At 38.3% G+C, this 17474-nt stretch overlaps 1 protein-coding gene across 2 annotated transcripts in view; it reads left to right on the forward strand.

The window, feature by feature from the left end:
* SLC1A4 (solute carrier family 1 member 4) overlaps nt 1-17106 on the forward strand; it is a 34921-nt gene extending 17815 nt beyond the window's left edge. Inside the window, exons 5-10 of one of the 2 annotated variants that reach the window (XM_015888362.3) lie at nt 444-610; nt 5237-5470; nt 6007-6201; nt 6748-6882; nt 7903-8065; nt 12374-17106. In XM_015888362.3, the coding sequence (XP_015743848.2) occupies nt 444-610; nt 5237-5470; nt 6007-6201; nt 6748-6882; nt 7903-8065; nt 12374-12385 (906 nt within the window). In that variant the 3' untranslated portion in view covers nt 12386-17106. Of the gene's footprint in view, nt 1-443; nt 611-5236; nt 5471-6006; nt 6202-6747; nt 6883-7902 lie in introns of both variants that reach the window. The other variant, XM_025167702.2, reaches the window with a different exon arrangement.
* Nucleotides 17107-17474: the final 368 nt, after the last annotated feature.

Here is a 17474-nt window from a genome sequence, read left to right on the forward strand (position 1 = left end):
TAACTAGATGGTGTCAAGGGCCACTTTGAATAAACAAGTCAGTTTAGGTAAATGATTTTTCCTCCTTCCAAACTGCACAGTCAGATTGAAATGCTCCTTGTATTGTAAAAGTGTTACGTTATAAGTACAAATAATGTACTAATCTTAAATACATAATGCGCTTATCTTTATGTTGACATGGTAAATAATGAGGATCCAACATCTTCATTCTGGAGGTTCTTCTGAAAATAATCTCTTCTGTTGAAAGATTACATCTGCATTCAGAGATTATTTCTAGTGGGTTTCTCTTTTATCATTTTCTGAGTGCTGTTTCCATTCATTTGTTAACTTACTACAGTTAATATCAAAAGATAAAACAAAATAATCTTGGAGATCTAGCTTCATGTAATTGGAACACCACACTAAAACACTTAACGGTATAGCTATATGTATCTTATTCACAGTTCCCTGTTGGCACTGAGATTGAAGGAATGAATATTCTGGGGCTTGTCCTCTTTGCTCTGGTTTTGGGAGTAGCTTTGAAAAAACTTGGACCTGAAGGAGAAGAACTCATTCGTTTCTTTAATTCTTTCAATGAGGCAACCATGGTCTTAGTATCTTGGATTATGTGGTGAGTATTCATAATAATACTGCAATCTGAAAAACTTCCAGTGCTGGGCCAGTTTAAAACAATTTACTGCATACACTACCCTCTCTTCAACCCTACATTCTAAAGTAAAGGGTCTCCATAATCTGTAGCATCTAGTTTAAGAGGGACAATTACCTGCTGACTGTCCAGCAGAATCTTAAGGTCGAACAGAACCTGGTGTGTGCAGTAAGTTAAGCAGAAATGTTCAACATGTTTACAATTTACCTCCTTTATCAGGCAAGGAGTATGAATCAGCAGTTTGGTACTTGGGAGGAGTAATCAGTGATGTAAAAACTATGCAATCAAATATCAGGTAGGCTTTTTGTTGTGGGAAAAGTCTGTGGCTCAGGTATACTTCTCTAGCTCACCTAGAAACTAAATTCTCCTTTGGAAAAGATGCTCAGAAATGCAGTAGAGATTTCTGACTATTTGTTCATAATTACTGTAATTGCATTAGAGGGAGCATAGATATTCAGTTATTAAAAGCCCAGTTGGTGTATTCAATAATTGGATTCCATCTGCACACACATTGGTTGTGTAGCTATATTAATAACCTGTTTCCATATCTTTCAGGTTTTTAACTGTGCAAGTCTAAACATGCTTATTACTGCCTGCAATAGCATTTGCTCCTTAGCAAGAGCATTTAGGATTACCTATTTATTGCTTATGTAAGATGTACATAGCTATTGTCATGGAACAATGGCAGGTTTTACAGAATTGCCAGTTGTGCATCAAGCTGTTGTCCTCCAGGAAGGACATATACTCTGTTCCTCTGAATCAATTGATTCTAACTTCCTTCTGCCAGTATCGTATGGAAAGTTGGTATAGGAAAGTGAGCAGCCTAAATCTATCAGCTACTTTTTAGTATATATTGACTCAAGAGGGTTGTGAGTAGGCTATTGGCATGTCAAGGCCTGGATTTCTGTCATGTCCCTTGTGCAATTGACCTTCATATTTAGCACAAGGCCAGCTTTTTCTCTGATTCAATATTGGAATTAAAAAGTAGGCCAGCTTGTAGGCAAGACTTGCAATTTTGGCATATAACACCTCTGCAGAGTGAAAGGGTCATGGAAGCTGAAATTGTGCAAGAAGGTACTCTTGGGCCTCTGGAAATTCACTCCACTTCAGACCATACCACTGCCATTTTCTGAGAAACCTTCAGATGTTGCTTTGTAAAAGAAGAAATATTCTGTTTTCCTGAGTGGGAAGGAAAGTGGAAGCCAGACTCTTAACTGAAATGTTTTTAGATGGCTCTTCTATGGATGTCTATTTTTTCTTTAAAATGTGTTCAGTTGGGGTTCTGACATTTTGGAAGATTTTTTAATTAGCCACTTTTTCTCTTACTCAAACCAGTTAAGATCTGTGACATTGGCTTGACACTGAGAGCATTTGCACAGTTTCTGAGTTTGCTGAATGCTGATTTAAGGGTCTGTGTTAGTAAAAAGGGAAAACTTGGGAAAACTCTGTTTTCAAGCAATGGCTTTCAGTGCCATCAACCATAGTATTTTACTGGATGGTCTACAGGAATTTGAGATTGCAGGCACTGTTTTGCAGTGGTTCTGCTTCTTCCTCATGGGTGGTTTCAGTCAATTGTAGGGTGTGACAGATTGGCCCAATGGCCTCTGATATGTGGAGTGCCACAGGAGTGCTTTTTTGACATTTGGGGACAACATCAACACGCTGATGATACCCAACTTTACATTGTCACTTCCGGGTCATAGGAAGATGTTATTGATATCCAATCCCAGTGCCTGGAGATTGTAAGGGTTTGGATGGGAGAGAACAGACTGAAGTTGAACTCAAATGAGATAGAGTTGCTGTTTGGACCTTAGGGCTATTTGTCAGTACCAGTGTTGTCTCTGGATGGCCAGGTTCATTATTTGGGGATCCTTCTATACTCATGGCTCCTGCTAGAACAGCAGGTGAAGGTTGTAGCTAGAAGGGTCTTTGCCCAGTTTTGGCTGGTGCACCAATTGTCCTCCTACCTGATACAGGAGGACCTGGTTATGCTAAGCCATTTCCTCATCAACATCTGTCAGAACTGCAGCAATGCACTTAACATGGGATTGCTCTCGAAGACTACAACTGGTCCAGAATGCAGTGGCCTGTGTACTCACTGGCTCTTTATGCTATGAGCATTTAAAACTGATTTGATGGTCCTTTGTTGGTTGCCAGTTAGTTTCCAGGTACAAGTTGAGACGCTGGTGTTAACATGCCTTTGCATCTGGATATCTTCAGGACCACCTGATCCAATCAGAATTGGCCTGACTTATTAGATCTTGTAGATAACAGTGCTGGTGATTCCACACATCCAGTAGTGTTTTTTGGGGGGGAGGGGTTATCCCACCTGCAACCACTGACTGGAACCATTCACTGGGGAAAATTCAGAACCACTGGAACAGAGTGCTCACAATCGCCAACCCCCTATAGATAGTTCAAAAGAATACCATGTTACTGAAAGCAGCTGAGATGTCTGATAGGACCTGGAGGGGTGCACTGCCCATCTATAGAACCAGCCAAAAGTCATGAACAAGTGCAACTAATGTGGTTTCCATCCTATGCCCAAACTTGAATCCCAACTAAAAAGGATCTACATAATTGCTTTTATTAGGATGCTCTGAAATTGCCTCCCACTACAATTTCAACAACCTTCCCTAAGAAGGGAAGGGTGGAGACAAGGCAACAGTTGCCTAATACAGCTGGATCCCAGGAGGGCCTATAAGGAGGAGGCATACCACAGCCTCCTTCAGAGCTGAAGGAAATATTTCCTCTTGTAATTATACATCTACTACTTGAATACAGCTAATCACACCCCCTCCTCTCCTCCGCAAGAGCCAGGAGGGGCATGGATCTAGCCCAGAAGCAGCAGAAGACATACTAGTGAGTACTCTATCCACTTCATCAGAACGCACAGGCCCAAAGAGTCCAGGTTAACATGGCCAGATGTCATTCCAAACTCCACTATAGAACTCCCTATGCAGAGTCAAGACTTTGGTGAATCTGAGTGACGTGATCAGCAAAGTGCATTGCAAAATAGTCATGGCTGCCAGGTGGGAGATTGTCTGGCATTTCCCTAAGGAATGTGTCACCCTAAACAGGCAGCCAGCTGACACTCCACTGATATGATAAGGAAGGAGAAGTAGAGACACTTCCTTCCTTTATTGCTGTGGTTAAGGCTCAAATATGAGCTTGTACCCATGCTTGGTCATATTCAATTATATTTTTCTGCCAATGCTCCAGGTGCTTTTTCTGTTGCTTTGTCTTCCAGAAGCCTTTAGTAAATCAAAGAGCCAACCAGGATCAACAGGTAGAAGCTGCTACGGAACAATCACATCAGGAGCTTAGGTCATCTCCTGTTCCCAGCAGCTAATTAGGCATACAACAGAACTGCCCATTAGATCATGTGGAAATTCTCCAAGTGCCTACCAGAATCCAGTGGTGGGGTCCCATGAAGGTCTTGGGTGGCAGCCAGTGTCATCCAGATCAGGAAGCGATCTAACCATGGCAAAGAGCTAGATGTTATCCCCTCCACAACTAGATTACTGTGCTGATCAGGTTCTTCAAGAGGAGCACAAGGTCTAATGTATGGCTACCTCAAAATGGTGGGCCTGAGATCACCAGGGATGAGCCCATGGTCATCATGGAGATCATGAATTCCTGAGTCTGTCCAGAGTCCACACACAAGGCAAGGTGGACAAAGTCACCCAATACCAAAAGGCAAAGGAACTTCAGCAGGTGCCTTGAGTTCAGGACCAGAAGCTTAGGGAGAGATTGTGTTGGTCAGTATGATGGTAGTGCTCTGAGATTAGAGAATCCCATATTTAAATGGGACCACCTAAACATAACGCATTAATTAATTCGTTCAGATTGCCAGACTTCCAAGTATTCCTCTGTCTCAGCCCAGGAGAACTCAGCACAATTGGGGAAATGTCTAGATTCTTTCCAATCCACTTCCCTTTCTGTCATGGAGGTTGCCAAGGCTCCGGTGATGCTCCTCTGAAGTCTCTTTCAGAGGTCTCTCTTCCAGCAAATCAGGATGCTCCAAATTTAAACAAACCTCTGTCTGCAAAACAAAATGTAGTTTTGACCAAATTAATCCACTGTTTCTCCAACTTACATACAGGACATTCAGTTCAATAGCTATAAAACTGCCTCTTCTGACTTGATCATTTCTTGTACCATTCACTTCCCTCCTCATCCTAACCATATTCATGAAAATAGCCCTCATTCACATCATCATCCTTTGAATATGAAATAGATGCTGTTGTGCTTGCCACAGATTTTTTAATTAGTTCAGTTTAGTTGGTCAACTCAAGGGTAGTAGCAAATGTGCAAATGAATGACCCACACCAGAAGAATAGACAAGAATTTAATTTACTGAGGGAAATTTTGTATGACAATCTGATGCTTATTCTGTAGCACTAGTGTGGGTTTTAGAAGTCACTGGCCCGTTGTTTTTTTTTTTTCATTCTGTCAAAAATTAGAACGTTATTCAGGATTTTCCATACATCACAAAGCTCTTGTGTTCTTAATATATTTGATTTAATATTGTATATCCCATTCAAAAACTCTTGTTAAAAGCTGTAACATTCAGTACTTCTTTTTCAGGTACGTCCCACTCGGCATTACATTTCTAGTTGGGAGCAAGATTGTGGAAATGGATAATATTATCCTGCTGGTGACAAGCCTTGGAAAATACATCTTTGCATCAATTCTTGGCCATATTATTCATGGAGGGATTATTTTACCACTTATTTATTTTGCAGTTACACGCAAAAACCCTTTTACTTTTCTGTTAGGACTTATAACTCCGTTTACCACAGCATTTGCTACTTGTTCCAGGTTGGTAGATTTTTCCTTTATGAAATGGGGATGATATTACAGTATTTAAATGTAGAGTAACGTTGTAGCTTCATAGCTTTTCTTGCAAAGCAAGGGACTTCACAGTTATTAAAATATAAAGCAAACTTTTAGAATGGGGTGTGGATAGTCTGTGTCTCTATGTGATAAAATATGGCTTGATGGCAAAGGTTTTAATGGCCTTACTATTGTATCTTATAGGATGGGGAGAGAGACAATTTGAGAATAAGTGCTTGACTGAAAGAATGTTTCTTTAGACCAGACATAATAGAACTGAAATGGACATAATAATAAAAATGTATAATAAAACTCCCTTTTTATTTTTTCTCATAAGATTCAGTATTTCTTTTGGAAATGAATAAAGTAGAATCTTCTTCCAGTGTCCTAATTTTCAGGAACAGCACGTATCTGGAATGTGACATTATATATTTAGGCTGACAGACAAATACTTATATTTTGGGCTGCAGGGAACATTGCTGGACTTGACGTTCTTATGCTTCTTCCTTGATCACATCTAGCTCTGCAACTCTTCCATCCATGATCAAATGCATTGAAGATAACAACAAAGTAGACAAAAGAATTAGCAGATTTATTCTGCCCATTGGGGCTACTGTGAATATGGATGGAGCTGCTATTTTCCAATGCATAGCTGCTGTCTTTATTGCTCAACTGAACAACGTTGACCTCAACATTGGACAGATCTTTACCATTCTGTAAGTGATAGTATCAGCTGCTCAGGTACATCAGAGAAATCAGAGAAACAATTTGACTCTTTTTAGCTTGCTGCATTGCACTTTGGTTAAAGCATCATTTACAAATTGTGCCTTTCAGAGAAATGCTGAAAATAGCTGCACTTTTCTCCTTCTAATGAGATAATAGCGTATTCTGATGTAGGGAGTAAGAGCTCAAAGGGATACCTGGCTTGACAGTGCTGTGGTTGGCAATGTAAAAGGAAGCAGCAAATAGATATGTCATTAAGCCACTTCTGAATGTGATGTATTTCAGTGATTTAGATCAATTGCATGCACAAATGGGAAACTCGATGCAACCACAATTAGGTGATTGCTGATAACATTTGCATGATGTTGCAAGTGATTTGGACTTGCATTGGAGAACAGCCTCTTTCCAGTGTCTGGTATCAGCAGGTAGAATGAAAGAAAGATCCCTGAGTACAGAAGAATAAACTTTGAATAACATTCAGCATTATTTTAATGCATATATGAAATGTCAGCAAAACCCAAAATAATTTTTATTGACAGGGTTACTGCCACTGCCTCCAGTGTGGGAGCTGCTGGGATTCCAGCTGGAGGAGTTCTAACCATAGCTATTATCTTGGAGGCTATTGGACTTCCCACGAATGATATCTCCCTCATATTGGCTGTGGACTGGATTGTGTAAGTATCCAAATGTATGTACTTTGGCTCTTGGATATTGTGGTTCTCAAAGAATCAGGGGTCTTAGTGGCTGGAGCAACCCTTTGAAAAGTGCTTTCATCAAGAAGAGAGCAGCTGCAACCCACACAGCATAATTTGTTTTTTGCTGATGAAGGGCATAAGAAAGTCACTGCTCTCAATTTTTGATTTGCATCTTTTTCCATTCTGATCATCCCAAAAGCTATCTGAGGTTGAGAGGGGGATACGCAGAGGAAATTAGCAATTAAAAACCACGTATCCCATGAAATGAGAATTACTTTCTTGTTCTTCCTGGGGGGAAAAGAGAGTTTGCAGGGGGTTTTTCCCTGGCATGCGGTGGGAGAGAGGCTGCATCCTGAGACTCAAGTATTTAGATATGAGCTTAGCCATAACTGTAAAAAATAAATTGCAATTAAGTGTAAGGAATGTTTAATGTTGATGCTTCTCATATGTCAGGAAAAGGATGAGCAGAATTATGGTAAATGGGAAACAGTTTTGCTTCAAGCAGACTTTTGAAACATCAAAACTTCTCAAGGAGGATATAGTGTTTATTTTGGTGCTTTTTCCATTAATCCTGAGAAGGATGGTAAAAAATCTTGGTGGAGGGTGTTTAAAATTGGAGGGGCTCAAAGGAGTTGTCTTTGGTGTAGTCCCCAATTTCATAGTCAAGCTCTCCAGCCAAGCAGGAAGAACCCACCTTGCTGGCCAGCAAAAATGACTGACTAATGGATATAGGATGGTACTACCATTCTCCTTCAGTAAACTATTCTGGTTAAGCTTCTGATCCTAATTTTGCTTACAGAAAATTGGGCAGAGGTATCTGCTTTTTTAAGCAGCTCTGCTTAGTGTGCTTTTTGATATCTTTAGTTTTGAACACAGATGGTGGCAAATGACACATCTCAAATCTGTTGCTTTTAAAGGTAGATTGAGCCTCTGCAAATGTCTAAAGATATATTTCATTAACACCAGTGAAAACATGTCCATGTTTTACCTATTGTCCAGGGACCGGACCACAACAGTTGTGAATGTAGAAGGTGATGCCTTTGGAGCAGGTATCCTTGATTATCTGAATCCAAAGGAAACGAAGGAGAAGTTTACAGAACTCAGTGATGTGCACGTGGAAGCCATTCCAAACAGCAAGGATGATGGGGAAACATCACCTCTGGTAACTCACAAGGACCAAGCCATCAACACTCCGCCATCTAGCACTAAAGATCCAACATCTAATGAATCAGTCCTATGAATATGAAAGAGTGGGAGGGCACTTTAGTGGGCACTGTAATTTAGAAAGTACTTCCTGAATACAGTCTGTATGGCCACATGAGGTTGAGCAGACATGTCCTCCTCCACTCTGGTGGCACGGAACACAGTGGTAACCAGCCACAGACTACAAAATATGTGCAAGCTTGTATGTGTGTATGTGTGTGTGAGATAAGAATGAAAACTTTTGTTGGTATAAAAAAGTGCTGCTTCATGCTTATGTGTATATGAGTAACATATGCAACACAGATGTAGAGATTTGAATGATAGCCATCCCAGAAAGTTTCTTCTTCTTGTGAAATGAAATTAAAAGCCCACTTCATAGGGTAGACTGTGAAATTTAGGACATATTGAGATTATCTTGTTAACCTAAGCTATACAGGAAAAGAAATGAAATTTCTTCTAATTTACTGCATCAAGCTTGCATTACTGTGTTTGTAAAGATACTACTCTCTCCTTAAGGGATCAGTTTATTTTGGTTTAAAGCCACAGTTTGTGGGACCTAACCAAGCTATTGCTGTTTGTCCTAGTTCGAGAAATCAGAGAAGCAAACCTTTTTGGAGGAGACTAGAATTGAACTAATATGTACCAGATATACATGGCTAATAGTCATCAGTCCTAATTATCCTAAAAAGGACCATTTTAATTTATTGCTCTCTTCCCGAACCAAGTAAAGCACCTGTGTGTTGAACCTTACTGGACCAAAAGAGAAAGAGCAAGAAGTTGAACCACTGCCTTTATCTGCAGAACTTAGGCAGCAACCTCCATTATTGTTTTTCACACAGGATGCTTAAATTGCTTTTGAGACACTCTCAGCAATTTATGTTAATACTTGATTGTTGTTCCTGCAAAGAAATGTGAATGAGTGGCCAGGATGAATAAGTACTACTCATGCTATGAAACAGGAATTGATTTAAGTTTTCTAAGTTTGATGTCATATCTGTTGCTGGTGCTGCAAGAAAATATCTCTCTTCTGGAACAGCATGTAGTATGGCTTACGGCTATTAATGGATGTGTTTTTTGCTTAGAACTGTCCCAAATTGGGAACCTCCGTCGACAATGGAAGGCTGCCTAGAATTTTCAGATTTGTAGCCCCGACATACCTAGTGAACATTACATTTAGAACGATGCTTTAGAGCATCCATAATTAGACCTAAAAACAACTTGTATATAAAAAGACAGGCTGCATCTGGTATGGTAGTATGTTGTCTATTTCCCCAAGACCAATAAGTGCATGAAGTGTGTTTCCTGAACAGATTAACTCCATGTTTATTTTATTTTATTTTATTTTATTTTATTTTATTTTAATTCAGTTCAATTTATTTATTGTTTTGACCACAGGTCGTAACAAATAAGGTAAAACCTACACAAAAGTGGCCATACATTAATAAAATACATTAAAATATACAAAAATCAGTAAAAACATTAAGACAGTGTCATTACAACCAATAAAATATTAGAAAACATTAAGAACATTTGATGATTTAATACCTGGTGATTTAATGACCAATACAGTTTATTCTCCATGAATAACAAATAAAGTCATACTGCAAATGTGGGTAGAAAACATATGTAGAGCATTCAGTTTTAAGTCTCAGAAGGTCTACATAAAGGACATTTAAAGTGGTGCTTAAATGAGGCTTGCTAATAATCAGGAAGCTTCATCTGCTGCTTTTCCCCTCACCTCACCATTGCTTTCGAGCAGATATGTGTTGACAGTAATCATGTAATTCTGGCCTTTAACTCTCCTTGCTTGAGAGACACTATTCAGACATTTTTCTGGCTTTCAGAAATTCAGTTCCATTATTTTCAGTTTGTTCGGAATTCTTACCCTGCACCTTGCACCAGTATAGTGTAGTTCTGCGAAAGGATATAACTAGTTCAGTTTTCCCCTACGAAATTAACATTAAAGCCTTGGGGCGGGAAACAACAACTCATCCCCAGTCTGGTAGATGGAAATGTACATTCTGGCTGGCTAAGCTCTAATTGTTGACGTCCAGTTTGGAATGTATTAAATACTATCTCATTGATTTTGGAGGAATGGATCAAAAACTTTCGCCTGAATAGTGAATCAGCAGAATTATAACCCTGTCCTATCAGGACTTCTGGGGTATGCTCTGTTGTTCAGCACCTGCCTGTAGCCCTGGATATGCCATTTAGGATTGGAAATACTAGTCTAGGACAAATTTGTCTTGCCTGGTGCCTCCCAGGACTTCAGTTCCCAAAATTCTCAAGATATTATCCCATTTATCCTAATTAGCCATTTCCAATCTGATGAATCCCAAATTGAGAATATAAAATAAATTAAGTGGGATAATTTTGATCATGAGCTCCTTTGGCAGAAGGGGAAGGTATTGTTTTGATAAATATTTATCTTACCAGAAACAACAGCTTTTGTCCTTATAAATTATAAAATAACTTTATATAATTATACAGGAAGCCTTTAAAATGGGTTACATGTATATTCTACTCTACCTGTTCTTCCTTTTGCAGGGGAACATAATGAATATTACTGTGTGGTATCTTTTCTCTTCCTGTGTTAACCAGACAAACACTTATTGTGAAGTATTCTTGCCAGTTGATGTAGCAAAGGGATTATGTGCTGACACAGGAATCACTATCCTTTTGGCAGCCCAGTCAGTTAAGCCTGACCTGTTTGTGCCAGTAAGAATTGCCAGGTTCTCTTGCAACAGTCATGATCTAGATAATCCTATTATTTCTCATTTAGATAATCATTAAGTCATAAGATTGCATCTATCCTTTGTTCAGTTGCTGAGCACACATTTTCAGAAAAGAGGCGTTCTCACAAATGAGAACCTTTCAGCTGCCTGACTTGGTAATTAGGTTGGTTCCCTGACTTTCAGTGATAGAGAAGCATTTACGTTTCTTTAGAGCAGTGTTTTTCAAATTTGGGAACTTTAAGATGTGTGGACTTCAACTCCTATAATTCCCTAGCCAGGACTTCAACTCCCAGAATTCCATAGCCAGCATGCTAGCTGGGGAATTCTGGGAGTTGAAGTCCACACATCTTAAAGTTCCCAAGTTTGAAAAACACTGCTTTAGAGAATTTAATTGTAGTGAAAGAAAATAAACATTTCCCTTGATCCTGGCATCATTTTGTATTCTGCTTTGGAATTCATGAATTATATTCCAGTTTGTCCACTTACATAGATGTGCAGGGAATAATTGATCAACGCATAGAACAGTGATTTGCTTCCTGCAACTGATTTAGCACACTTTGAGCAGTAGTAATAGTGTTTTTCACAGGATTTCAAAATCAGCAGACTAAAGTCAACTGGGATCCTTTCCCAGCTTTTACTGCTATTGGGTGACCCCAGGTTTTAGTATTGTGTGAGATGAAGCAAAATTTCTCCCTGTTCACTTGTTCCACTAGTTTTGTGCACATTTTCATGCCTTTCCTCCTTTCTTAACCTCTTTTCTAAGCTGAAAATCCCTAGGCATTGTAGTTTTTCCTCAAAGGAGTGATCATTTAGCTTCTTGATCATTTTGCTCATCTTTTTCTGCCCTTCTGTCAGTGCCAAAATATAAGTTTTGAGGAGGCATAACTAAACTGTAAACAATATTCCAAGTTTAGGCACTAGAAAGCAGAAACTGAGTAGGAAGCGAAAGAGCAATAAGGAGTGATAAGTGCAGAGATATAATTTTAGTTCTCACTGAGAGAACCTACCTGGGTGATGCCTCTTAAGAGTCTTAGTTGGGCTCATCCTTTTCTATTAAAAAAAAACCCCTGCTACATAGAAAAGTATGCCTGGGAGAAGGCTAATAATCTCTTCTCTGGCAGACTAAAAGTACTTTATTTAAGGGATTTTTAATAATTTAATCTCAGTGATCATTAACTCAAGCAAGGCATTGCTCCAGCAAGAATGGGGCCATTGCAAAGTAACATATCTGTGAGCCTTGTTTGACAGTAAAACCTGCCCGCCTCTCAAAATATAACTTGCCATTAATGACCACAAAGATTAGGAAGCTCTAATCAAAGGCGCTCTTAGGTGATCACCAGAAATGTGACTTAACTAATGCATACAGTATTAAGCGTGAGTACATAGTGCCAGAGTGAGGGGCTTAAGCAGCAAATTCTTCTACCAAATGGAAAGTCAGATTGGTTGAGAGCTTTGATTATTGCTAACAATATTAATGCCACTGGGGATCTCTTTTGTCTATAGTAAGCCTATTTTTTTTCGTATTTCTATAGTGCCTGAACTGAAGATTGGTTTGAGATCAGCTTATTGACAATAGCAGCCAGAAAAAGAAACAGAGAGAGAGAGAGAGAAAGAAAGCAGGTGTTTCTCGCCAACTTCCTCAGCTCAGATCTTGGATCAGTACCAGCATAATTACAGAAAATGAGCCAATATTCTGCTCCTGCTTTGTTTTATAAAATAATATTGCTTTTTTCCTTTATCAATTCCTTTACTAATTATACAAGTAAAGAGGTTTGTCTTTTTTTTCTTTTTGATTTGAGGAAAGTCAAGATGGCAAAGGGCAGGCAACTGAGTAGAACAGGTATTTTCATTACTGATTATTTTTCTTTAGCTGTTGGACAATCCCTGGACCAAATCCAAGGTTATCATATCCTTTCTGTCCCAGTCCTGTGCACATTGTGAAATATGTCCTTTTGTACTCTGCCAACTAGTAAACATAACTGGGTTTTTTGCATATGGATGATACAAGCTATCTTCAGATGCCATATGCAGCCTTGAAACTCAGTAATGCCCATTAAGAATATAGGAAACCGTCATAGTCCAGGTCAGATTCTGTATTGTCTACTATACAGTATTATTACTACTTTGTCAGCTAATCTCCAGGAGTGTTTTTTAAACTTACAAGCACCTTTTAAATTAGAGACATCAGAAATGTACCCCTAGGGCTTCGTGCGTGCAAAAAATATGCTATACTATTGAGTTTTGATCCCTCCCCTATTGATTTCAGGGGAATAAAGATTACTTCAAAGGATGCCAGCAGTCTTGGGTATTTAACTGTTCCTTCCTTCATAAATGTATCGTATCACTTGCACTATTCACAGCATTCCAGTTCTTCAGCAGGGTGTCCACTGCAGTGTGTGATATTTCACTTTTCTCCTTCATTTTTTTCATTTTTCTCATTCCGGTCAGATGAGTTTAAATCACAGGAGTGAAACAGTTTCATATCTAGCTTCATTAGTTTCATATCTAGATTCATCATTAAATACTGATGCATCTATCAAGGGACTGGTCAATTAGTTTATGGATGGCCACACCAAGTGAAAGAATGCTCTCTCCATTCAGTAGATACTGAGCTGATAATTAAAAAAAAAAGCGGCAATCTATCATCGGGCAAATAACAAATCCTGCCCTGTAATAGAAAGACATCCTGTTGGATGCATGGACCTGGAAAATGCTGCAGAAAGAAACTTGCACTGGAGAGCAGGTTTTTAAAATAGTTTCCCCCTATTAACATTCAAAATCAGTAAATCTCCACCTAAATAATAGAATTTTAAAAGATGCACAGCAGTGCTTAGTAAGCTGGGATCATATTATAATTTGAATTTCTGAAGTTTAGATACAAAAGGAAACACTACTTAATTCATGTAGATCAGAATTGAAAGAGCTGTTTTAGATATGTGTAAGCATTTGGACATTTTTTACTTTTCTCTGTTTCTTATCCCTCTTGGTATTCTGAACAGGACATGCACATACCATATCATGTACGGGCACAAAATTGTTTGAAACTACTTTTTCCTTTAAAAGCATTAAGCCACGAAAGTAACAATGGAAACTTGTTTTAGAAATATAAAACCTCCTTGGAGTCCATTGGAACAAGTTAGCCTCTTATTTGGATTTTGGCTATAATTTGCATATCGTTTTGAGCACTCTGTAAAAGCAATCTATACGTGGTGTGCCAGCTAAAAAATTACTGCTGCTTTAATTTTAATATGAAGTTGTAAGTATGAACCCCAGTGGAAGCATTCTGTTATTTTACTAATCTTTTGATCTGCTCAACTCAGAAAATCCTTGCAGATGAAAAGAAAAGTAAATAAAAAATGGGCAAGCTACAGTTATACATGAGTATGTGTTTCCCAGTGTTTGTTTAGAAAGATTTAATCCTTAGATAGGTTTCCATAGATTGCAAAATGGATTATTTCATTGCCCACACTTTTTCTATTTTGATGCACAAAAACTATTATTGTAACAAAAACTTTTAATATGTTATGAAACACCTAAATTGGGACAAATTCTAAATAAGTAAATACTTTAGTACAGGTTTATATTTTAAACATGTTTTTTGCATATGAAAACTTCTGTAGTTTTAAAAAACATGGGAAATGAGGAAGGGAATCATAAATAAAGCAGAGGATTGATTTCTATCTAGCTTAGAAGAAAAAAAATCTGTTTTGCAGCATTTTAGGAGCTCTGAAATTAGGCTGCTGAAAATTTCAGGAGAATCATGCTGACTATGAGCAGGACTGAGATGGAAGTTTGTAGATTTATATTCTGTGTGCTGATATGTGTTTCAAGTTATTATGAACAGGTGAAACAAAGCTGGGAAACAATTATATATTTTTGAAATGGGAGATCAGGGTTTTTTGGTTTTTTTTATTCTGCCAATTCTAGGCACAGATTTGTGCACCAGAAACTATAATGGTAATGTTCAGGCCTTAATTTGAAAGTTTGCATCCTCCTCCCAAATTTCATGTTAACACTATAATTAAATGTAGGCTCAATATCAGCTTGCTTTTTTCATCTTCCTGTTCCATTTTCTTAGATTGTCCAAAAAGATATTGCCCTAATATGGACTTTGTGTTCAAACTGATGTCTCTTCCATAACCGATTTAGGGCACTTGCACACCACCTGCCTTTTTATCCCTCAAACACTCTCTTCATCCTTAGAAGCAATTTGTGAATGCCCTACAGTCATCCTCATGCAGCCAATCCAAGAACTTAAGCTGAGCCACTGTGTTCTCCCTTCCTGACTATTGAGCATGTGCAACCCCCCCAAAACAAAAAAATGTAAAAAACCAGCTACTACTCCAGTACCAGGTTCTCACTCCCCATCTTTGCCTTCTCCTGAATTTGCTTGGGAACAAGGAGAGAGGAGAACTCTGGGTGGTGGGCCTAAGCTACTTACCCCTGGGTTCCATGCAAAATAAGGTTGGTGATTTGCAACTTTGGGCAGCTCAGATAACATTGGCTGAGTTGTGCAGGAAAGATGTCACTGTGACAACCAAGAGGACAGCATTGCTGTGGGAGTGGTGCCAAAACTAGGTGCAGAAGTGCTCTTATTACTCAATCTAATGCTAGGGGAGATTACCTCAGATGAGGAATCATCAAATAGGATTTTTTTTGTACAATACTGAGATGCTGTTTTCTATTTTTCTCACTTGTTCTGAGTGTCAGGTTCTCTGAGATCCAAATAAAGTTCTTATGACCAGATGGAATGGCTATCGCATCAAATTGGCTATAACGTACCTCTAGCTTGCCTTAATATTCAACACTCCCCCATTAATGAAATCCTTTGAAAATGAAATCATTTAAAGCAACTAAGCTGCCTGAGGAGAAATATGGTTCTGCATTTACACTTAAAATGAACTCTTCTGGCTACCTTTCATTAATGCTTATCTTTAAACTGTGTCTTTTATTATATTCTTTGATTCAAATGGTAGGGATATATTACACTACCCTACAGTTCCACTTGGGTCTTTCTGTGCTGAAGTTTCTAATCAAAGTCAAGTAGAATGTGGATGTGTACATTTTGCTGTAATGAAAATGAATGGCTAGATAATATAAAGGTGGAGATTGTGAACAATCTGGAATCTATATAGGATAAGAAAATCTACAGTCTATGATTTTAGACATGAGCGATGACACCATCTGCCTTATTGTGTTGTACCTAAAGTGCTGCTTTACCTGGGTTGTACTCACAGCGCTGATCATCTCTTGTATTTCTTTTCAAGATCCTGCTTGGTTTAGCCTTTTTCCTGAGAAAAAGGGCCAAGCTACAGATGCCATTATTTAATTAATAATGGTGGGATTAGACTTCTTTTATCTCCCCCCCCCCCTTTCAGTAAATAGCAGCCTCAGGAGGGCTCAATCCAGTTCATGAGCATTGTGGGAAATTTTACTGTTTCCCCTGTTGTAGACTTGACCCAAATAATGCACACTCTGTATTGGAATTTAGATTGTGTTTTAGCACAGATCAAATCAGGAACCCTCTATTGCTGTATGATTCATTCTATAAAATGCATCCTATGTACTAATCTCATGTTTTGGTGAACATAGATTTTATTGTGCCACACATTGTCTGTTCCAATATATTTTTCAGGAATATAAATGTTAGCTCTCAAACAAGAAATCAGATAAAGCAATGAAGACCAAAAACTTATGTCAGTAACAGATAACCACTCCATTTTCTAAGTATTGTTTTCTGTCTCAATGAATGTTCTTACTATATTTTTTGTTTAGAGCCATGCAAAATATTTCAAATTCAAATCATTTTGACTTTGGAACATCCCATTTTGAGTGTGAAAGATTTAGAATGTTTCAAGTGCAAAATGGGGTAGTTCAATCATTTTGGAAATATTTGCATTGAAAATAATCAAAACAGCTCATTTCACTCTTGAGTTGGGAATTTCAGCTGGAAGTAGTTCAAATTTGAAACATTTTGCATGCTCCTAATGTTGTTCATGCATCTCAGTAAGGTCCTCGTCACTATCAAGGATCAAATGTGTGTATGTATATAAAAGAGTCAGAATAGATATGTAACTATAGAGCTGATACTGTTATTTCACTTGTAAAAAGATCCCAACCTTTCATAGCTGTTTTGGGGCAAGCAGTCCAGAGAATTATGCCCAATTATTTTATAAGTCAACATTCAATGAACGCTCTTATCCCCAATCTTATGTTTATTATTCACTGTTTTTCTGAATCTGAAATAAAAATCCTTTAGACTGAATGTACGCTTGTCATTATTGGGAAAAGTATATGCATTCTATCATATAACAATATTCTTAGAACAAGATAGTATATTCTGACATTTTCATAATCACAGCTATGGTAATAGATATTTGATTAGTCATTTCTGGATGTTGCTAAGGGCCACTGTAGATGCAGGATAGCAAACCCATCTTTTTACAGGGTATTTCAGAAGCGGGGAGGATCTGCATTATAAGGGCAAAAACAGGCCCAGGAAAGAGGTTGAAATCTTTTCATGTCAATTACAGAACTTCAGGTTTATCTTTTCCATAGAGGGGTGACTGGTAAGGCAATCTTGAGGTCTTAGTCAAGCCAGTTGTATGTAGATAAGTAGTAGATGGGGCAGTA

Source organism: Python bivittatus, unplaced genomic scaffold (assembly GCF_059951505.1).
Source record: "Python bivittatus isolate LINGU-HERP-01145 unplaced genomic scaffold, Pbiv_v1 ctg000020_np1212, whole genome shotgun sequence".
Classification (NCBI taxonomy): domain Eukaryota; kingdom Metazoa; phylum Chordata; class Lepidosauria; order Squamata; family Pythonidae; genus Python; species Python bivittatus.